The 22,616-nt window shown below is 48.6% G+C and overlaps 5 protein-coding genes across 5 annotated transcripts; 2 read left to right on the forward strand and 3 right to left on the reverse strand.

The window, feature by feature from the left end:
• Nucleotides 1-3,303: 3,303 nt before the first annotated feature.
• LAJ45_08197 (uncharacterized protein) lies at nt 3,304-3,949 on the reverse strand (the record flags this gene model as incomplete). Its single annotated transcript, XM_046117749.1, has 3 exons — nt 3,304-3,540; nt 3,607-3,665; nt 3,724-3,949. The coding sequence occupies 3 exons, from the start codon at nt 3,947-3,949 to the stop codon at nt 3,304-3,306; spliced, it is 522 nt and encodes a 173-aa protein (XP_045969036.1).
• A 1,851-nt stretch (nt 3,950-5,800) lies between these two features.
• LAJ45_08198 (uncharacterized protein) lies at nt 5,801-6,922 on the reverse strand (the record flags this gene model as incomplete). The annotated part of the gene is made up of 1 exon (XM_046117750.1): nt 5,801-6,922. The coding sequence occupies one exon, from the start codon at nt 6,920-6,922 to the stop codon at nt 5,801-5,803; it is 1,122 nt and encodes a 373-aa protein (XP_045969037.1).
• A 2,616-nt stretch (nt 6,923-9,538) lies between these two features.
• Nucleotides 9,539-13,076, reverse strand: LAJ45_08199 (uncharacterized protein; the record flags this gene model as incomplete). Its single annotated transcript, XM_046117751.1, has 5 exons — nt 9,539-9,743; nt 9,896-12,676; nt 12,748-12,893; nt 12,950-12,989; nt 13,060-13,076. 5 exons carry the CDS (start codon nt 13,074-13,076, stop codon nt 9,539-9,541), a joined length of 3,189 nt encoding a protein of 1,062 aa, XP_045969038.1.
• A 521-nt stretch (nt 13,077-13,597) lies between these two features.
• LAJ45_08200 (uncharacterized protein) lies at nt 13,598-15,031 on the forward strand (the record flags this gene model as incomplete). Its single annotated transcript, XM_046117752.1, has 4 exons — nt 13,598-13,972; nt 14,121-14,220; nt 14,277-14,495; nt 14,589-15,031. The coding sequence occupies 4 exons, from the start codon at nt 13,598-13,600 to the stop codon at nt 15,029-15,031; spliced, it is 1,137 nt and encodes a 378-aa protein (XP_045969039.1).
• Nucleotides 15,032-19,455: 4,424 nt separating this feature from the next.
• Nucleotides 19,456-21,081, forward strand: LAJ45_08201 (uncharacterized protein; the record flags this gene model as incomplete). Its single annotated transcript, XM_046117753.1, has 5 exons — nt 19,456-19,568; nt 19,637-19,887; nt 19,946-20,477; nt 20,537-20,745; nt 20,966-21,081. 5 exons carry the CDS (start codon nt 19,456-19,458, stop codon nt 21,079-21,081), a joined length of 1,221 nt encoding a protein of 406 aa, XP_045969040.1.
• Nucleotides 21,082-22,616: the final 1,535 nt, after the last annotated feature.

The following is a 22,616-nucleotide window of genomic DNA, read 5'->3' on the forward strand; positions in this document are numbered from 1 at the left end:
CGTGTTGTGAAGGACCTAAGCTAACAAGCTACAGTAGTTGAGGACTTTGGCGAGGCTTTTGTAGTCGCTAGTGGGGAGGGGCTAAGTTAATTAGATCAGGGTTTCGCAAGAGGAGTTCAATTGTCTGGCCGCAGGGGACCGTTGTGTCTCTTGACTTAACACAGTCTCAGACTGAGCTGCGCAGTTGTGAACAGGAGGGGAGCGGAGGGTGTGAGGAAGAAAAAGGAAGAAGAAAAAAAAAGCACAATTCCCAGAGGGAAATGTTACCTGTCTAAATAGTCACCAATCCTAGTAAGGTAGAGTACCTAGGCACTCTAAATTATCATGCAGCTGCCCGCGATGGCGGGACTGCACTTCATCCCTTCCTGGTCAAGCCCAGGCAAAAACAATCCATGCTATCTCGTGAGATTAGGCGAGTGCCGAGTGCTAGCTTTACTTTGTCGCCTATCGCTTGAACTATGTCTGGCAGAGCAGTGGCGGGTACTCTTGAGTGAGCATCCGATTCGGAAATATTTACCATGATGTTTTCCAGTCATGTCACCAGAACAGCTTTTTTTTGCTGCTGTTAGGTAAAGTTATGTGGGCCTGAAGACGCGCATAAAGTCACAAAGCTGTGAAATTCATGCAGGTAGATCCTGATATGGGCAACAAAAACCATATTGGACCTACAGACCACCACCAAATATTTCTCGTCTAAGAGGGTTTATTTCTCCAGTTAAATGTTGGATATCTCGCGATCGTTCGAAGATTTGAGTAACTACTCTACGCCTATCAAATAACGCAAGACGTGAGGTTGAATATCGGCTTACTGCCTTTGGAGTAATAGGAACACCTGATAGAAAACGCCACAAGCACCAACCAGCTGGAATGCGCAGCACGCGTGCATGCCAATGTTCTATGCTTCCCTGTTCACAATTTCAAAACTTCAAAAACTGTAACCAAAGACCAGCGTATAACCATTAACTTTATTCTGGTAAGCGAAATCGACGCTGCCGGTTGGATTCTGTTTCACCGCCCCGCATTTTATCCTCTTGCGTCTCGTGTTGAATTTACGGAATGCCCAGATAACTTTACATTGGCATATGTACATTATGTAGACCCCTCTTCAGTAGAGTACCAGGACGTAGGATCGGAGATACCGAGAGCCAAACAAATTTTGTCCCCAACATTCGGGTCTTTGCGGCGTGATAAATATTGTGGATGGGTTGCTTGCTATTGTTATCAATCTCTCCCGGGTACCGGTGGTGAAGCCGATGAGACACCGTTTGATGCGAGTCGCTTGTGTATCACTGGCATTGGGTCAACGGCACGTGGCTTCGCGAGTCACGCAAGGCTGTGATTCGACGATTGCAGACTTTCTGCACTTCAATATTGCACACAGTTAGAAGTACCAACCATAGGACTTTGCTCCAGTATGTAATCATAGATTTCGTGAATTTATCCTGTGGGTGTGTCAACCTTTGTGATACCCACTGCCCAGTATATGTCGGGCCGCAGTCTCATGCAAATAACCAATAGTCAATACAGCGAGAGGTAGAATTATTGTAGAAACAGGGGTCTAAAAACAGGGTTTCTCTGGCTGGGCAAGCTAATAGGACTCCTCCCATATTTCTACAATAATCTTACTGCAAGCTGTATTAACAGGGGGGAGGGAAGTTCCTAAAGTTCTTTAGTGACGGGATTGTTCCTGCATTACTAGTATTCTGGGTCGGTAACAGGGGCCTTCTGGAAAGATCGAAACGACAAGGAAAAGTTGAGATATAGTTATTTTGACTCCGAGCAGGGTATCTAGAGCTCCACCGCTAGTGATGCTCTAATAGCATGCCGTTCAGTGAGAAGAATGAGTACGCAGTCCATTATTGTAGTGGGGCTCGTGATCACTGGCTCCCAGGTATATAGAAGGTGGGAGGGAACATATATGATTCGAGAGAACAGGATAGCTAAGGGCGTTCGCTACATCACAGCGAATGAGTATATATGCGCTGTGCATAGGAATGTTCTTTGGATAACCATTGATGCCTTGATGGAGTATAAATGGAACACTTCTGCTTGTTGCTTTGTACATAGCTTCGAAGCATCGGAGGATGTTCTTAGAATCGGTATCCGTGTATGTAACTGATATTAACCTCTGGCATCTGGTATGTCAGGAGTTGGATATGAAAAGTACATGTATGTACTCAGCGGAAGCCGGTATGTTAGAAGTCTGTCTGAAATTTATCAGTATATCGCTAAACGAACTAAGTGAAAGGAATATTCTCCGGCGTATATCCTACAGACTGCTCGAGTTAGTCTACAGAGCCATAGCATACGAGGAAAAGTTTGATGAGTTTGGGGTGGTGGTGGGGGGCCGCCATCACAACCCTTGGCACCTAGGTGTACTTTCCTTAGTCTTTCGTCCGTGTATCAGTACATTTGTGCCGACCATGATTTCGGTTACAGCCGTAACCTTGACAGCACTGGGCTCTATCTCCCCAGAAGTTGCTATTACAAACCTTTTGGACTAGTTTCTGATTTGTTACACGTCTTGGGTACAGATAATCAAGTCTATCATATTCGGATGTGATTGACGTGCGGTAGGTTCAAAGAAACAACTCAATCCATCAATTTGGTGCCTTTGACATTGAGCCACTCAGGATCCAGCCAGACATTTTTAAACACAAATACGCTAGCAGTCCAAGAGATCGTGTGTAATTAGTTATCCTGGGGCTCCCAATGCTCTTCAGTTGTCGAGAAGTAGGAATCATATCGCCCGAAGAAGTAAAAGGCGCATTGATACACGATATTCCGGAGCGGACTGGTTGAGTTAAGAACGTCCATGTCTTTCCACAACTAACAGCATGTGACCCTATTTAAAGAAGGCCTAGTCGGCTTTCACACGAGGCAAATAGCGTTCAATCCACTAGCTCACGTGACAGAGATTCCAGGATGTAAGAAACGACCACTCTATCCTAAACTCGATTTTTGAAAGCTACAGTTACGAAGAATTCGTTGCACTATACTGTTCACCAATCTCCAAATCGTCTTAAACCAGCCCGCCAAGCGCGGATGAAATTGGCCCTGGCAAGTTCACATATTCGTCATAGGTGAGACAGTGCCTGTTCTTCCCAGCAAAGATATAAACACAGGTTCTTCAAAATCTTGAGATATCCCTCAACAGTACAATAGAGCTTCTGTACGACGTGAAAGTCCCAAATTTTTTTGGGAGTGGCCTGGACTGTATCTCCACCCCCATTGCGATTAACAAAGCAGTTGATAGTTGCTATAGCCGGCAAACCCCTCAATCTGATGCGTTGATCCCAGGCCCTACTTGCAACTTTCTAGCATCTTACCCACGACACCCATCAAAGTTTCATTTTCCAGAGCGCTGGCAACCCTCTCCTTATCATTCAATTGCTTGTTCACCTGATCCCCAGTTGCATGCGTTCCCTCCCGTATTCTCACATCCAGTCTAAACCGTGGCGGGAGCGCTTGCTCAAGTCTGACTCGTACTCCCAGTCCAATGACCGTGGCGAGGGAGCAGTGGTTGATTGTCGGTGTAAGCTCAACAAGAACACGACCTGTCAGGCTTGATGGATCATCGGTGACTTGGATATGCGGAAGATTTACTACTGCCAGTTCGCCGAGAGTGAGAGGGTGTTCGGGGTCGGAGATTGTGGCGATTAAGTCTGGTGCGCGGTAGCAATAAGTAAGGGGGAAGATGAGACAGACGGGAATTGTGCTTACCATAGATCTCCTGCTCGTCAATCTTCTCAACTACTGAGTCATCTTCGCTTTCATCGTCGTCTGAGCTCGAGTAGTCGGCTCCCGTACCAGTGGCGAACGGATCTCTGGTGTATGCGGGGACTGTTCCAGAGAGTAGACTTGACGGCGAGGATTTCTTCTGCTCAAGGCGGCGACTGGGGAGGTCGGATACACTGAGAATCGTGGGATTGGCGTTTTGAGTCTCCATGGTTGTGAGGTGGGGTGGGGGGATGGGGTTGGGGTTGGATGGAGAGATGGTGGGGCTGAGATAAGAGCGTGGTGATTGAGGTCTTGGCAGAATTACGAAACCGGTCTTGTGACATTATACTAACCTTCTTTGGGCGAGATTATTAGAATGCCATTACAGCAAAACCTATCATAATTCCACCCCTGCGGTGGCCGAATTTTTCTGGAATTATCAGGGATGGAGTTTAGAGAGAGGTATTTGCTAACAAGCTGCAGGTATCGTTTCCTCTAACCGCTGGAAGTTTGGTAGTGATGGAATTTCGAGAGGGTGGAAATATGATAAGTTTCTCTGTACTAGGTAGTTAAATTCAGTAGTCCAAGAGCAGCGCGGAGCTGCAAATACAGTTGAAAGAAATGTCTAATTTGTATAACGTTGTCGAGGCTAATCTAGGAAACCCCACCAAGGCGTCCGGAATTCGAGCCAAAGATTTGTTTGAAACCTCAAGAAGATAATTCACATTCACCACGCGCAACGTCTCTGGACCTCGATCGAGACCGAGGGAATATATATTCAAGATCTTGATTATAAGCGAAGAAATGGAACCTCACACAGAGTAAATTAACAACACAAATCGTTTTTCACATCTCCCGCAGAACCCCCTTGGTGTCTATATTAGCCACGACAAGCTACTATTTACTAGAAAACAAAAACCTAGCATACAGCATACATGTATCAATTTACTACAACGGTTTTTGGTGTGGTTCTCTAGACCTAGGCGATGCTGCCAAGACACTATACTACCGAGTGATGGGCTATGATACAGCATTCCTCTTTGGGGTCTCGTTTTAGGAGTTACATTTCGGTCCAACGTACAAACGTAACGCTCAGGCTCCAAATATAGAATATGCTCGACCGTGATGATCTAGTATCTTAAAACAGTAGGTTTCAACAAACTTGATATGGAGCCTCCTACTGGCTAAAGGAACTCCCGAAAAATATAATATACATACACCCTTTAGAACAGTACTCTGATCTATCAGCAGGGAAAGCCTATGGGTCAATTTACTGGGTGGTTTGGGTTTGTTAAGTTTGAACCCATAATTAAAGACATGATTTCTCAGACCCGTGTTCATGCATATATCTACTAAGAGTAGTTTAAGCCAGGGGAGGTTGGCAAAGTTTGTGTGAACTCGGGGGAAAGCCTTCACAATCACTCATGATCACTTAGAAAAATCAACAAGATACTTGTGTAAACCGCATTTTTATTCGGTCCCCTCTAGCTAGCTAGCAACATGTAAATAACTACCTCGAGAAAGAGAGTAACAAACATTGAAGCAGCCGTAGCTGTAAAGCACAAAACGCCCATATATACCAACCGTGGAAATATGTAAATCCAATATAAAACTCCAAACAAATATAAAACATAAGAAATAAGAAGATACCCCATACAACAAGTAGCGTCTTCTCTCCATATATATGCATGCATATATAGCAGGATCAGCCTTGGTTGTAGGTGGGTCTAATCCGAAGTGTAGTGGAGTATAGTAATATGTAAGAGGAAGAAACGAAAGGAACGTAGAGGATATGTAAACGGATAAGGAATGTAAGACGGTATGTAGCCGAGCAGAGGAGTAGGTAGGAGTGAGGTGGTTACCTGTAATACATGCGAAATGTATACGTGTCAACACACCACCATAGATGTTTCATTCAATCTTTTTTTGAAAGATTGACACAGATTATAAATATACCAGGTAACATCCCCAAACCCCGTAAAAGGCGGTAGTCAAAACCAAAACGAGGGGGAGACAAACGAACCTCCCGTTATCAAAAACCACAAAAAAAAAACATAAAAGAACAACGTTGCTTCCAAAATTAGGCATGAGGCAACCTCTTAACATCACCCCTCCCATCTTCTAGCCACTTCGGATCAATGAGCTTCTCACGATCATTGTACAAGCCCTTGTACGTATTCCTGATCGTCGGCTCACCCACGCCAGCAGCATTCGATATCTCTTTTGTGGTTCTCGGCGTCCCCAACAGATGGCTGATCATATAGATACACGCCGCGGCGTTACTAAGCGGCGACCTCCCAGCCCCTGACCCAAGCTCCATAGCCTTCGCTGCCAGTGACACGGAGACCGAGGCGCACCTCTGATCGATTCTCAACGCACTGCAATATCTGCGGATGAGCTCAGACGGCTTCGTCGTTTCCGGAACCCTATACTCTCCATCCCCATTCTCTGCCCCCATCCCTTGATTATTGAAGAATTTCTCTAACAACTTATAAATCCTCCCGATTTCCTTCTTCTGCACCCTCGTCATCGAAAACACCTCGCGGAACGTCCTCGGCACACCACACTGCCTGCACGCCAAAAAGATACACCCGGACGCCACGATGTCCACTTGCTTTCCACGGAACAGCTTTGCGTCGTCGATCTGCTTGAACAGCGTCTTTGCCGCTTCGACGACGACATTCTGAATGTTCATGCCCGCACAGAACGAAGCGATGCGCTCATAGGCCACGAGTAGGGACTGGTTGGCCTTACTCTCCGTGACACGGGCCTGGGTGCGCTGCAGCATCCGCCCATTCGACTCACCGCTGGCGGCGGCGGTGGTCTTGGTGGACGTGGTGGCCTTGGTGGGATTTTTGTAGGCGATGGTTGTGAAGAGCTGCTCACCGTGGAGGAGAGGATCGATACCGGCGCCGACACGGCTGGGGTCCGCACTGCCGGTGTCATCGTTAGAGAACGTGCGCCATTCGGAGCGGGTGTCGACGATGCGGTCGCCCAAGACGAGGCCGCACTCACCGCAGACGACGTCACCCTCGGTGTACTTAGTGACGAGGTTAGAGACACGGCACTCGGGGCAGAAGTCGTTGATGGAGAGGTCTAGGCTCCAGGCAGCGTAGGTTGCGGAGTGAGATGGAGTGGTGTCAATAGTTGGTGGGGTGCTGAGGCTGGTGAGCTTCTCGAGAGCTTCTCTGAGGGCAGCCATTGTAGTGGTGGTGATTTTACTGGGGGGTTTTCTTTTGAGAGAGAGTGGTGATTAACGGTATATTAATGCAGTACAGTGGTCTGCTTGTGGATTTTTTATATGGCGGATTGTAGATCGGCCCGAATTGGGGTACTAGAAGAATCAGATTCTTAGCTGAATGCTCATCTTTACTGCTCGATGACATATTGGGAGTATTGGCTTGTGATGATTTGAAAAGCAGAGGAAAGAGGGCTGTGATCGTGAATACATGATGTTTGGGTTGGGTAAAAGACAGGATTAGGGTTATAAACCGAGTGATAAGCCGTGGAGGATGCCGACGCTGTAGCGAACAGTGACCAACCTAATTGAGCTACCTGACGTAAAAAAATAAAAAAAAAATAAAAAAAAATGGGGCGAAGGATAGATTATAAGATAATTTGAAAGAGAGGTTAAAAGAAGCTATCCTTACGAAGAGTTGTGTTCTGTGATAAAGTTTCCACAGAGTTGGTTGTGAGCGAGCAAGATGAAGAGAAGAAAGAGGAAGAGAAGCCTATCCGTCGATTTTTTCTCTTTTGTGCGGCCACTGAATCATCGCTCTCGGATTGTGTGCTTATCAAACTCTTTTTTTGCATATGTTGTGGTGGTGCGGTCATCACGATATTGTAACGATGTTTGCTCTCGTCACTGGGTGTATATATAGGTACTCTGCGGCCTCAACGACATCACCAATTTTGACTCATAATCTCATTACACTATACCATTTTTGAGTGATCATAGCTGTAGAATCTTCTTCTCATTCCACTTATCGAGTTACTGCAATATGCGTTTTTTTTTTTTTTTACGAGGACTGAGTCTGACCTGATACATGTGGCAGGTCACATGCGGATGCGAACTGCCGCTCGAGTACAGAGATTTAGAGACAAAAGTTTTGGACAGAGCTGCGTGTAGCTAGGCTTGGGTGAAGGGATGGGTCGATTTCAATTGAGGAGCGGCGGGGGAAGAAGGGAAAAGCGAAACCCCGTCCCCGGAAATATTATAGCTAGACTTGAGCGATTGGATGAGTTGGCTTCAATTGAGGAGCAGCGGCGGTGAAAGAAGGGAGAAACGACAGCCCGCTCCCAGAAATATACTACCCACGTCCGGATCACTAAACTTCTACACATTGTAAAAATTTTCTGTTGAGCGTCCCTTTCTTTCAGAATCAGAATCTCAACCGGTGGTTGCACACGGAGTTGTGTAACCGACGTCCTACTACGCCAAGACAAATATTTCTGAGTGCTCAGACGAAAGATCTCCGGGCGGCCTCGACACTCCACGCCGTGGGCGTATGTGTACCACCACACATCGGCCCAAACCCACTCTCCTAAATTACCGAGATCAGGATAAGATTTATCTTTAACTCTAATTTGCATGTAGATTAAAAAAAAAACCATGTCCCTTCGACCATCCAGCGGCAAAAATAACACATCTCAATTCGTACAATAGCACGTGACGCAAGATGCCAGCTATCATTGACCCCAGGGTTAGGGTTCTTCTCTATCTTGGCACATACTGGTAAGGCTCAAGTATTACTTCTAGCCCAGTATCCAACATGGGCGAGTGGTCTAGTGGTTAGACTGCTCCTCAGGTAGAGACACCGTGTGTTTGACCCAGGGACATATATAAGGTCCTGGGTTCGACCTGGGGTGGGGGTAGTAACGCATAATAAATCGTCGCAGTACCTTTTTGTTCTTTTTTTTGTGGTGAAATAAATTAGCAGGCTATTTTTTTTTTTTTTTTTTGGTTCATTGATTCTAGAAGAGGAAGGGCCGAGATCGAGCGGACTTACTATCGTACATGTAGTGAACTGTGTCATTTTGGCTCATGTGTTATTGCAGAGAACGCGTACTCTCGATAAACCCAGACGCTTTCCCGGATTCTTAGCCCTGCATCACCAATACGTGCACAACGTACCCCCCTGGTCTCATGGTCATCCTCTAATAGAAAAGCCTTGACAATACTCCCGCCGCCGAGTCGGGCGTACAGCTCTATTACTGATTAATAGGACGGAAACCATCGCCGTCGGTTTTTGGTTTCGGTGCTGTGATTAGCTATGCTGTCAACGACTTATCGCTCGCATGCAAAAACTCGCATTGATGATTCATTTCTTCAGGGAGGGCAGCTACTAATTCAACGACAGGAGCTTTGGTGGGGGCGGCTGGTGTGGTGTTGCTGTTGCCTATTGGTAAGCTGGCGTACTACTTCGATTGTTTAGGGGGTAAACTTCGTTCAGGGTGCATGTTCGCCGTTCAGGGTGCGTATTCGTTCGGGGTAGCTACATTGTACATTAGTAGCTGTAGCTGGATAAATGTATGGTTCATCACAACTCTGTCGGATGCCGCCCTTTACAGGATGATTCAGTTCACTTTGGGGAGCATAGCGTCCCCCGGACGCCGTTCAAGACCGCCGATATCAGAGGCCGCATGGAAAATATTCATTACACGCCTCAGCCCTATCCGAGATCGCCACCGCCAAAAAAGAAAAATGATGAATTAACGAAAAAATATACAGTACTTTTTTAATATCCAACAAAAAAGAAAAAAACTAAAATACAAGAATTACCACCCCCTCTTCTGCTTCTAGCTAGCCTAGATATTTCTATTTCTTCCCGCCCTTGCTCTTCTTTGACTTCTTACTCTTCACGCTGCCAATCTCCTGCTCGTAGATCTCCGCGGCGGTCTCTCCGGCTTTGCGCTTGGACTGCTTGACGGTCTTGACGCTGACAACGGTGGTCTTTTTGCCGGGCTTGATCTGCTTTTCGGCGGACTCCCAGTCGGCAGTTTCGGCGGAGGGGATCTCGTATCTGTGTGGTACTGTTAGCACTGTTTTTCTCAGAAGTGAGGGAGTGAGGGAGTTGAGAGAAAGTAGTGGTTTGAAACATCATAATATTCCCATGCCATCTACCACTCACCACTCACTCCCTACTTGACATTCGGTTCAGGGGAAAGCACTAACTTTGACAAGTCCAAACTATTGATCACCTCCCTCCTCATCTCCCTCTCCTTCATCTCCCTCATGACCTCCTCCCCACCCTCCACCAAATCCTCCGCCAGTGTCTGCTCCATCGCCTTCTCCCCCTCCCCCTCCTCCCCATCCTCCTCCACCGCAGCAGCCTTCCCCGCCTTCTCGCTCGGCAGCCCCTCCGCAATACTCTGCGCCAATAAGCTCCGGAAATACATCGCCACCTTCCTCACAATCTTCTGGAACATGGCCAGCACCTGCGCGCTCGGCAGCCCCAGCTCCTTCTCCACATCCTCCAGCGTCTTCCTCTGTAGTCCGATCGCAAGCAATATCGCATGCTGTATCGACGACAAGTTCACGCCCGCCCTGATGCGCCCGTCGAAGAAGAGCTGCGCGATAAGCGGGATCATGTCCAGTATCACATGGTAGTCCAGCATATTATCTGCATAGCTCTCGAGGCGCTTCAGATCAAACGGTGACAGCAGCTCGTCCAGCTGTGCCTTCGTTAGCGGGTTCACGACGGCGCCGCTGCTGCGCGCGCCCGCCGTTGCGCTCTCGAAGATGGTGAGCGCGAGAACGCTGGGAAACTTGCGGAACTCGTAGGAGAGGAGCTGCATCAGGCGTCTGTGGAAGTCCTTTGCAAAGGCGGCGAGCCAGGCGTTGTCTTTGCCCTCGAGCGTGCGGATCATCACGCACGTGTGTTCTCCGGTGAGCTCTGTGGCAGTCTGGCGCAGGTAAACAGGCGCGAACTTTGCCTTTTTAGCCCAGAACTTGTGGAGGCGGTCTGTGAGACCGTATGAGACACCGAGATAGTCGAGCTCGTCGGGGCGGCGCTCGTTGAGGCGGAGGAGGAGGGGCGGGAGGGATTCGCGGTCGCGGATCTTGATAGCCTCGGTCTTGAGGTCTGCGGCCTCGATCTCCTCGTCGGTAACGCGGACGAGCTCCTCGTTGACGTATGTGGCGTCCTCGCCGAGGGGCTGGAACTTGCCTTCGTAGAAGTCCGTGAGGAGCTGGAGCGCGCGCTGGCCGTAGCCCATGCCGGTGTAGTCTGGGTTTGTGGCGATGCGGACGACGCGGGCGCCGCTGAGGCCGGCGAATTCGTCGTCTTGGAACTGCTGCGAGACGAGCCAGGGGATGAGGTCACCGCCTTCGCGCTTGCCGCGGCTGAGCGCTGCTTGTACGGATTCGCGGGAGATGCGGCCTTCGAGTGCGACTTGGATGACGCAGAGGGGGTCGGGGACACGGCCGTCTTCGGCGACCGGGGGGAGAAGAACGTAGAGTTGGTGGGCGGGCGCGTCGGACATGAGTTGGAGGTCGTTGGGGGAGTTTTTGTAGTGAGAGGCCACGTAGAGACCCATCATGCGCTGGAGGAAGCGCTCAGATACTGGGTGGTATGAGAAAAGGGTATCACGGTTTACGTAGAACAGCTGGCACTTTGCGGGGTCGGGGGTGCCATGTAGGGTAGACTTGTTGGTGGGGAGAGTGGCATCGAGACAGAGGAGGTTGTTGAGCCACTTCTCTACTGGGTCGTTGGGGGCATAACGGATGGGCTCGCTGAGAGTTGCCTCTCGGAGGGTTCGCCCGCCGCCACTAATGTTTCCAGAGTCTGAGCGCTTGCTGGCTTTTCCGTCGCGAGAGGCAGCCTCCCCTTCTGTGGGGAGCTTGCTGATGCCGCGGGATTGGTCGCGGAGCTGCTGGATCAGCTTGAGGGAGAGGGAACGACCGGTTCCTTCGTATCCGTTGATTGTAGAGGCCATGAATACCAAGTAAGGTCCCATAAGTTTCCTTACAAGTGGCAATGGGATAGCAGCGGCTTCGTCGATAACGACCAGCTCGGCCTGGCCGAGGACGTGGGCATCTTGTGGCTGGATGTACTGGATTGTCTGTCTGTGCTGGCGGTGAATGTTGACTCGCACGATGGCCTTGTTGAACGCCGGGTTCGTAGACTGAATGATATCGTAGTCGAGATGATCGCTGTATCCCAGTGCATCGAATCCCTTAAAGATGAACTCGAACAATGTCTTCAAGTTCTCCGGTGACGGCGAAGTGATAAAGATATTTGAATATCCATGCGCAACCGCCGCCGCAATCGCAACACCCAAAGCCGCAGACTTACCTCGCCCACGCCCCGCCGTCAACGTCACCGTCGAGCGCAGCGTCTTCTCCGCAATCGCATCAATAAACGTCATGACCGCCTTCGCCTGATCCACCGTCTTCGTGATCTCCACCAGTGCCCCCGCCGGCTGCACGTCCGCCAGCGACTCCTTCAGCTCCTTCAGCTCCGCCTTCTGGGGCGTAGTCGCATCCGATGCTGGCGGCGGCAGCGCCTGCACGCCCCTCCCGCCCGAGATTGGCAGCACATTCAGCTCATCATCGACCACCAGGCAGCTCGCGCAGTCTCCGAGCGAGAGGATGAAGCGCTCATTGAACCTAGCTACCACGTCCCCGTGGGCCTCCGTGCGGTACCGCGAATGTACATCCATGGTCATTGTGTACAGCTGCTTCAGCGACGTCATGGTCTTCAGCAACAGGATGACCAGCCCGCCGCCCTCTACCGTCTCGATTGTGCGCGCGAGGAGGTTGGGTGTCAGCGCTTCGAAGTCCTGCAAGATACACATGCCGTAGGTGTTTCCGAGGATTTTCTCGGTCTCTTTGTAGTAGACGTAGCGGATGTCAGTGAGGGAGATGAAGAGCTCGAAGGGGTCTTCGGTGTTGGCTTCGCGGGTGCCGCGCTTGACTTCTTTCTTGATCTTGGCTTCGCGTTTCTTCCGGTGACTGTAGAGGTGGTGCCTAGTTGTTAGTATGATTGATCTCCTACAGCGCCGGGGGAGAGCGAGGGATTGAACCTGGTGAAGCCGAGGAGCTTGTGCTTGTATGCCCATAGGACGGACTTGTTCTGTTTCGGGTCTGCGCTGCCTAGAATGTAGTGCAGATTGAGGATTACATCTTTCCCACGGTCTCCGACAACGACAAAGAAGGATCGTTTCTTCTCCTGTCGGGGTGTTAGACATTTTCATACCTCAAGCGTGACTGGAGGAGTTCTCGTACCTGGACGCCGTTCCTGATCAGGTCGGGAATGCGCTTATCACTATTTTGCAAAGCACAATTGTCAATTCAAGCCCCTGAAGTCCGAAGGAGAGAGTTTTTGGGGGTCTTACACTGCCTTCTTGACCATCGTTGTTCTCGGGGGGTGGGGTGGGATGTGTGGGTTTGGGATGGTTCAGAACCGACTGAAAACTTCAAAGCTCGACGTCAAAAAACTTTTAGAGCCGCATACACCCCGCCAAGGCGCCAAGCATACACTAACAGACACATGCGCGTCATGAACCATCACTCGGTGACTTATCGCATGTCCCCGTGAAGGGTTGAGAGGAGAGGCAGATAGAGTGTATGGGATTTAGAGAGTCTAGCAATGAACAATGCTCCAGGCCTCCATATGAGATGCTATCTAGACATTGCTAGCCACACATACCACCGCAGTGCTTAACAAAGTCTTGGCACCAACGAATACAGAAAAATTTCCTACACATCCCTAACAAGACGACTGCTGCTGTTCCTGCTGCTGCTGTACCAACCAACCGGCCAACCGGCCAACCCCTTGTTTGTACCACTAACCCAATTGATAGGCCCATTAGTAGCCCAGTAAGTATCACCAGTAGACCTCGTAACTCTCAAAATAATAGTATCACCACCGCCATGTTCGCCCCCGTCCGTAATCCCCTTCGGACGTGGCGCATCACTAGCCCATCACTCGTCTCTCTTCCCCGGCGGAGCCTAAGCACAAAAAAGACGACACTGCCGCTCACCACAATCGAGGGCACCCCCTTCGTTCCGCGGACAGAGTTCCCCTTCTCGCCGAACCTCATCACAAGCTACTTCCTGGGGCATCACAAGTTGGGACTTTCTAAGATGAAGCAGATGGTATCTTCGGTGGAGCTGATCATCGAGTGTCGAGACTACCGAGTACCGCTGTCGTCCAGGAACCCACTGTTTGAGGAGACGCTGCAGGGTAGGGAGAGGATCATTGTGTATACGAAGCGGGACCTGGCGGCGGGGGTGTTAGATTTGGAGGTTGGTGATTCTTTTCTTTCCCTTTAAGGACGTGGGTTTGCGAGGGGTAATGATCGGGTGGGCAGGATTTTGGTTGGGTCGTTAACTAGCTCGGGATACTCGATGGTGGCTGTGAACTGACTGGCAAGCCAATTAAACCCCACTCCAGACACAAGAAAGACTCCGCAAATGGCACGCCCCGCACACAGTCCTCTTTTCGAACTTCAAGGACAAACGCGATGTCCAAAAGATCATAGACCACGCACGCCGTACCTACTCCCTCCACCCAATCCCCCCCACCGCCGGTCTACTGACACCCTCGCAGAAACCGCGCGAGCAGCAGACCATATGACCGGCTCCCGTATGCTCATCGTTGGCATGCCTAACGTCGGAAAATCATCGCTCCTAAACTCATTGCGCACCGTCGGCACCGGGTCCACCACAAAGGCCGCAATCACCGGCGGCCAGCCCGGGGTGACGAGGAAGATCGCGACGGGGGTAAAGATCTCGGAGGACCCGTTGATCTATCTGATTGATTCGCCTGGTCTGTCCCTCTCTTTGCATCAGTAGTTGTAACTGTAGAAGTTGGGAGGTGTGTATGTGCGGATGCTGATTTTTGCTGGGTGGTGGGTACTAGGTGTGTTTATACCGTATATGCCGAACCCACGCACCATGCTCTCACTCGCGCTCGTCGGGTGCGTCAATAACGCGCTTCTACCGCTCATCTCGATTGCGGACTATCTGCTGTTCCATATCAACCGGGTTGATCCATCGATCTATAAGGCGTACCATCCGCCCACCAATGATATCATCCAGCTCTTGGAGGCGACTGCGAAGGCCACGGGAAAGTTGAAGAAGGGAGGGGTACCAGAGTTGGAGAGCACGGCGGCGTGGTTGGTAAGTAGATATAGGAGCGGGGTGTTGGGAAGGTTTATACTGGATGATGTGAGTGAGGGTGCGTGGGAGAGATGGATACAGGCAGAGGCTGGGGAGGAGGAGAGCTCCAGTGCGGCGAGGAGAAGGGTGAAGAAGGAGAGGGCAGAGGCGAAGGTCAAGAAGAGGGCAGCGGGGGATGACTAGTTACCTGTAGTGTAAGTATAGGCACCTAGCGAGATGAGTAAATATTCACGGGAAATATGATGTTGGGCGTTGATATATAAGTCGTTATGAAAGAGGAGGTTAGCTCGCGGTTATTGAACTACTGCCCTGGCCAAACTATCTGGCGGTATATAGCTCTGTGACTCTCTGGCTACCTACATGTAGTACATTGAAGAAAACAATTGACTAGATCGAACAATATAGAAGAAGGATCTGATATATTGATAAGATAGAAGTTCCGGGCTGTATTTAGTGGAGAAACTGTCGAACCAGAACTATCAAGGCAGTATGTTTTTTTACCCACAGCCAGTACGGGAGTGCCAACAAGCCACATTTTAGACAGTTGACACCCATCATCATAAACTATCACTCGATGGCGGGTGCAGCGGTCAGGGACGAAGTCACAGTAGCTCCTTGCTTGCCCCCTCGCAGAAGCCAAGGCAAGAAAAGACCACTCCGAAACTTCCGCAGCCAAGGGAGGTGATGGGCCTCTTAATAAAGGCCAAGCCAGGGATTTGCTGATAAAGTGACAGATGGGTGTCCTTGTTCAAGGGCGTGCGGGGGACACAGCTACGCAAATGGCTGATCATGAGGGCACGAAAATCCTGGATAACCAAGCAAGGGGGCCTTTTGGTAAGTAAGTCTAAAGGGGATGATTTTCCCCTACACCACGGATTGACGAACATCACGGAGAAAGAAGACCCGAATGAAAGATATTGAATGATATCGGGATAGACGCGGGTGCCCCAAATCGGGAAAGGATAAGCAGTAGAGTACATAGAACGCAAGCCACAATAGTAGCCACAAGTAACTGCAATCATTGATAGGCAAAGTTATAATTCTATTCGGATACGTCTCCCTGGCCTCGATTGACTCACAGGTAGCGGCTTGTGCATGACATGAAGACGTAAAGGGGCTATGGAAACGGCAGGTTCCTGTAGGGCCATTTTAACATCAACCATTCTTTTGTGGAGTTTGTAAATACCCAAGCTAGAAGACCTAAAGCTTCGACGCTTCTGTTGAGTTGGTTGGGTCGATCTCTTGCAGTAGGGCTATTAGTAGCTATTAGGCATCGGGAAGGCAGATTCGCACACCCTTTCCTGTTGGGTTTGGGGGTTCTGGTGTGGGTGCTAGTCTTAAGTTGTAAATACCTTTCAAAAAAAAAACATTGCATCTTTCTGGTATCGCAACTCTTGCGAGGTGACATCGAAGGGTTCTGCCTTAGTTCCAAGGTTGCATTAGCAAATGTCTGCCAACTGAGAAACTTGCGGTGTGTCATCGAGTAAGGAAGCGTTCGGCTGCCGTGGTGAGACATCAATAATAATTTTTTGGGTATACTCGTACTAGTAGGGTTTTATACGGCCTTGGAATTAAAACAAATTATTACTCTAGATATATTAAAAAAAAAACCACGACGAAGTATGCACATACAAGACGTTTCTAACCCATATTCCGGCTAACAGAACACCCACCAATCCTTGTGTTAATGAGGGTCTTTACCACCTCCTCCTAGCTTAGTACCGTAGTTATAAATCTCGAGGGGGGTGACTAAATGCCTATTTACTGGGATCGTCGAACATCTGAAGCCTTTGTCTGTGCTCATTACACTTAGAGGGAGGGGGGGAGGGGAGAGAAGGGGCTAGGATACTCGAAACCCAAGTCCATGAACTACTTCGAACATCAGTAGAGACTCCCAGACCAACCTCCCCTTCGACAATGAAGCATATACAAGCTGTTGTCCTATCCGAATGTGTTTCTTGTTCCCACAGAAGAGATCGTACGACTAGTGGCACACGTGGAGCATCTAAAGGTCCGTAAGCTTTCTTCGATTGTGAGGTTTCTGCAAAGACATATGATCATCGTAGTATTCGTAAGACAGGAGGCAGCGAAAATTCTGTTGGGGGGAACGGAATCATAATCCTAAAATTACTTAGTGGTCATCTGTGGCAGGACGCCATTGTTCACATCTAGGAACAAACACGTAAAGTTCAGTGGGTATAGGACAGAAACCGAAGCGATAACACGCTGTCAACCAGTGCAACAAGAGAAGCCTTAAAGAATACTCGAGAGGACACGGTAATAGATATTACCGCGATGAAGACAGATCCTAGAGGGTGATCTTGTCAGTGACTGTCTCAACAGCTCCAACATGTCATCCACCTCTTTACTCTCCCCAAATGCCAGCAGTACCATCATACTAGGATAGTAAACCGACCCTCTATCCGAGGGCCAGAAAAACCGTCACACGATAATTTTAACCGTAAGGCTGAAAGTGAAGTCAACAGTACGTGGGGTCCAGTTCTCCGAAGGCATAACTAGCACTAAGGGATTCCAAATCCAAGGAGGGTCCCTGACCCGTGTTCAAGGCCCCTAACATCTCGATCCGTGCTTTCCGTTGCTATACAGGACTCTGCGTCAGGAATCTTTTCGGGATGAAGTTAAAGTTGATCTCTCTTCTTCTTCTTCTTCTTCTTCTTCTTCTTCTGCTGCTGATTATTATTAGTTCCGCGTATTGGAATCGAAGATGGTGAAGGATAGACACTCTGTAAACTTTCGAGTGATGTCCCAAGATGCAGAAGAGGGTGACACAACCCTTCTCGTCGGGTGCGGGGTTAGCGGTGAGTTTGCTTCAACCCTACTCGTGGAAAATTTCAAGACATGAGGATAACATAACGATATTTTATCGAATGAGGTAACTCGGAGATATCTCCAAACATAACCCAGCCGCTATCTATGCGCGTACCTACATAGCAGGTCAGGTCACTCATAGGATCTCTGGCAATCCTAGTCCATCAATTGGGATTCCTTCTAGGATCTCATACTCAAGCGGGCATGTAGGCTTCAGTAGGTACAGATCTTCCCATCTAAGGGAAAAGTTAATGTCCTGTACAGCTTATAGACCAATAACGAAATTTATAAGTGGGGGTTTTCTTGGAATAAGAGGATATGACCGTATTCCGCTATACAAATAGACTCGGCTGCAAGACTACCTTCAGGCACCAATTTCCTTCGCCGCTTTGAATAAATAAGATCAAGTAGCCCCAATTAACCGACAAAGCACTTCTCAATTCTCTGCTCCTCTAGAGTACATGTAGGTAAAAGCCTATCAGTCAATGTGCACAATGTGATTGCCATAACTGTAAGGTTGCATGCAATTAATGAATTAAACAAAAAAAAAAATGTGCACAATGTGGTGGTGCCCCTTCTCCTGTTTTAGGGGGAAAATAATATTGGCGTACATGAAGTGCATAGTATCACCAGTTGAGGTATTCAAGCCTCCCGCTATCAGGACTGGTGCTTTTTGAGTATTTCCTAGGAATTGGCGTGCTCGACCAACATTGATAGAGTTGCTAAAACCAGCAGTTGTTGAAGTCTGCCTTGCCAAGACGACGTTACCGCAAACAGGGGTGCCGCCATGGCATAGGGCATAAGGAGTTCCCCGAGCCGGCCAAATAGATCTGCTGTATGTATATAAACTTTGGATTCCAGTTGTGTTTTCCTTTTCCGCCTACAGGCGACGACGGCAAGGCAGAAAAACCAGGAACGAAAAAAGACTTTCGGTTCGCAAGCCCTCTAAACACGTTGCATCGTCATACCCGGACCTAAACAAGAATCTCACTGGACCCAACAAAATTTACCGGAACAAGGGATTCAAAGGAGCGGAGATCGAAGTTGAACATATAAGCAAATAGATCAAGACCATAAGATGACCACTTCGATATAATAATTACCTTGCTATTGTCAGCTTCTCATGTCGAACAGCAACTTTTCAAGCAAAACTTTACTACCAGTACCCAATCAGCAACCATTGGTCGCGGGTTCCAGTACTACCATCAACGAACCTGGGAGTAGCACCCCTGACATTTCAGATCCTGAAAAGGGCAGCCCTATGGCGACTCCAACAGCGCAAATAATACGAGGCGGGGGTCTCCGAGCTTTATTCACGGGCAACGGAGCGTTAGCACCATTTCGATTACTCAAAAGTGACTTGAAGGGGAGACCAAAATTGTATCATACCGATTGGCACTTCAACCAACTTATACTTGCGTCGGCTGTGTTTGTCTTCTTTACAAACCTGCTGCCGGGCATCACATTTGCTAGTGATCTATATATTTTGACGGGGAAGAACTATGGAACTATTGAAGTTGTATTTTCAACAGGGTTGTGTGGAATAGTCTTTGCGCTGTGAGTGACTGATTTAATATACTTGATCAATTGAGTATTAGGATGATGGCTAATTATGAGTGATGGGTTGTGATTGTAGGTTCTCAGGTCAACCACTTACCATCTTGGGTGTCACAGGGCCATTTTGCATTCTCTCAGAGCGTATATACGCGTTATGCCATGAGAACTTTCATATTGACTTTCTTCCCTTTATGGCTTGGTCATGTATCCACTCTGCTTGGATGCACTGGTTACTTGCCATTTTCAATGCCCACGACTGGACCATGGAGTATGTGACAACGTTTTCTACTGAGATATTCTCGCTGCTTAACTCAATAATCTACTTCCACAAAGCGTTAGTACAGACATCCTAGTTATTTAGTTGGAGTTCCCTGGGCTTAGACTCACTTGAATTACATATAGTATCCAAGAGCTGGAGCGATCCCACGCAAACACATCGTTAGCATCGTTCCTTTACTCTATAATCGGTTGTATTGGAACATTTCTGGTGGCTGTAACTCTCTCCACTGCCAACAGTTGGGCCCCTTTATTCCACAAATATGTGCGAATGGGTCTTTCTGAGTATGCAGCCGCTATATCAATTATCTTCTTTATCGGCATGCCGCAGATCGGAGAATTGGATAGTCTTGATCAACAACGATTACCTGTGTCGAGTATGTTATGATCTAGAGATTACCTTGATATGGTACTGATAAGCTAACAACCTGGCAGCGTCGTTTCGACCAACATCACCGGAGAGAAGCCACTTCATCGTCGAGTTTTGGAAGCTTGATGTATCATGGATTTTCGCCGCAATGATTCCGGGAATGATTATAACAACGCTCTTCTTTTTCGATGTCGAGGTATCTACAATATGTGCCACGATCTCGCGATACAACGTCCGCAAGCCAGGCGGATACGCATGGGATGTCGTTCTTCTCGGGCTCACCACGGCAATGTGCGGCATACTCGGTATCCCCCCTGCGAACGGACTCCTCCCGCAAGCACCTCTGCATTCCGAATCTCTTCTTCATGACGAGGAGGTGAAGGACGAAGATGGAAGCGTCAAGAAAATCACCACTGTCCATGAGCAGCGGTGGAGTCACTTGTTGCATGCGATCGGTATCTTGGCATTCGTGAGCCCGCCGTTGATGCATGTACTGGGATTGACACCGACCAGTGTCTTGGCTGGCCTGTTTCTGTATATGGGGGAACAAAGTTTAACCGTGAACCCGATACTGATAAGATTTTTCCACATTTTGACGTATGAGTTTTCTTCTTTATTTTACGTTGGTATTTGTTATTGACTGGACCATTGCGTAGGCCTTCGAGTGAACTGCCACCACTACCCAGTGGAATCAAAGGCTACCGTGGAATTCATATGTACACTCTGCTACAAATAGTAGTAACTGCGGGCATCTTTGCGGTCACACTTACACCTGCCGCGCCAGCGTTTCCAGTCATTATTGTGCTGTTGGTGCCAATTCGGCTCAGGATCATGAACAAATGGTGGAACCGGGAGACATTAAAGCGTATGTTACTCCCCCCCGTATTCCTGTTTCTTAGGGTAGTAAATTCGGCCCTTCCATACGATACTATTCTCCCTTCTAAAATCCCTCTTTCCCCGGCTCCCAACTTAATATAAAAAACAAGCTTAATCCCTTTTGGCTAAATGCTAAGAGGGCTAAGCTTTTTTATTTCCGTTGCCCTGCATCGTGTGAAACGCGGCTGACGTATACCTCCCTGCAACAGATGTCGACGCTTGGGCTTGTAAGGAAGGAGAGTTCGATGATGATGACGACGAAAAGGACCAAGTGCGTGAGGCAGCTCGTATTCGTCAGTCCGAGGCATCAGAAGCAATAGTATGAGCTCAAGGCCAATGATAGAAGGTCCAACACGAAGTTATGATAATGAACATATGAATCCGGGAGGTGGGGGGGGGGGGGGGCACGGAAAAAGCCATGCATGTTATATACCCATTTATTAGATAGACCCAATTGATTTTCGAAGAGCAAAACCCCCTTATGTCTCACAGCTCCTATCCTGTACAGACAGATTCGGAACCAGCAGAATTTGAACCAACGGCAGGTTGGAGTAGAGCTAAGCTCATGGGCTGCCGACAATCCGGGTACCGATACCCCGGTACAAACTGCACTCGGTGGTACCGACATATCCGCGGGTGCACGTGCAAAAAGGAAAGAAAAATGCTTGTGTCGGACGCGTATATCTTTAAATGATCATCACCCCCTAACAACGGGCAGTGCCGTCGAGTGATATTTGCGAATTGCGTGAAAATGATTGAACAGACGTTGGCCAGGGGGGTAAAGCGGCGTTTTCCGAACTCAAGGCAACTGCGTGTAGCTAGCAGAAGCCCTGTCAATGGGAGGGTTGTCGGAGTTCTGCGTTTGTGCTGGACAGCGGGATGCCTGCTTCTGAATAAGCGCAGGTATCGTGGTTGTTTGAGAGATTTAGTTTGCAATGGAGTGCTGGTAGAAGACATGAGTGACTTGGCTACTTACCTGGCGGTTCACTACCAGTGTAGGTACAAGCATACGTGGAAACTGGATATGCTTCTAATTAAAAGTCTCCCCGACTTTTAGGCAGTTTCGTATCTGCAGGTTTGCAAATCCATCGTTAGAGCTAGCTAGCTTTTAGACCGTCTCTCACTCAATTCCAATATTAGATATTCGTAGACAGATCTCGAGACAGGCCGCGAAACCTAAAACCTCCAGCTCCTTCATGTCGTATGTACTTGTACCTATAGTTATAGTTATAGTTATACTTGTTATAGCTGTCTCAGATCGATCCCTATAAAAGCAAAAAGCTTATTCCTCCACATGAGAGCGCACAGAGTGGGTGCGTACGTACCACTGCACCTGCATTGGAAAAGCTTGTTTCCAGCTCGTCCCACCACCACCACCACCATATATGCCATCGATATGTACTCGCAGCTTCATAGCGTTTCCGGACACGGCCAATATTGCATGACATACAAAAAGGGTGGATTTGGCGCTTTTTTTTTGTATGGTATGCAATAGCAGTCGTGTTCGGAAACGTCATTGAATATGAGTAGTATATAGAAGAAGAGGATCGAGAGCCACATATAGCTCTAGCTCTCGGACGGATCGTCCCCCCTCCTTTGACGACGTATAACCTGTCTGTTGCAATTGATTGGGGGGGATACGGGAGAAGCACGTACGTACGCAACTCTGGATCCATGAAATCAATGAATTAAGCAGGTACCATAAATATTTCCCGCGCGAAAAACCATTGACACCTACATACATGTAGCTCTGTAGTCAGCAGCGCAGCTAGCCAGCTGCAAGACAGGGCAACGTAACCCCTCGCTGCCGCAAATCGCTAATACGGGCAGTTAATTGTCTCTCTGTCTTGTCTGTAATAT

Source organism: Morchella importuna (genome assembly GCF_003444635.1).
Source record: "Morchella importuna strain M04M26 chromosome Unknown Morimp01GS028, whole genome shotgun sequence".
Lineage (NCBI taxonomy): Eukaryota > Fungi > Ascomycota > Pezizomycetes > Pezizales > Morchellaceae > Morchella > Morchella importuna.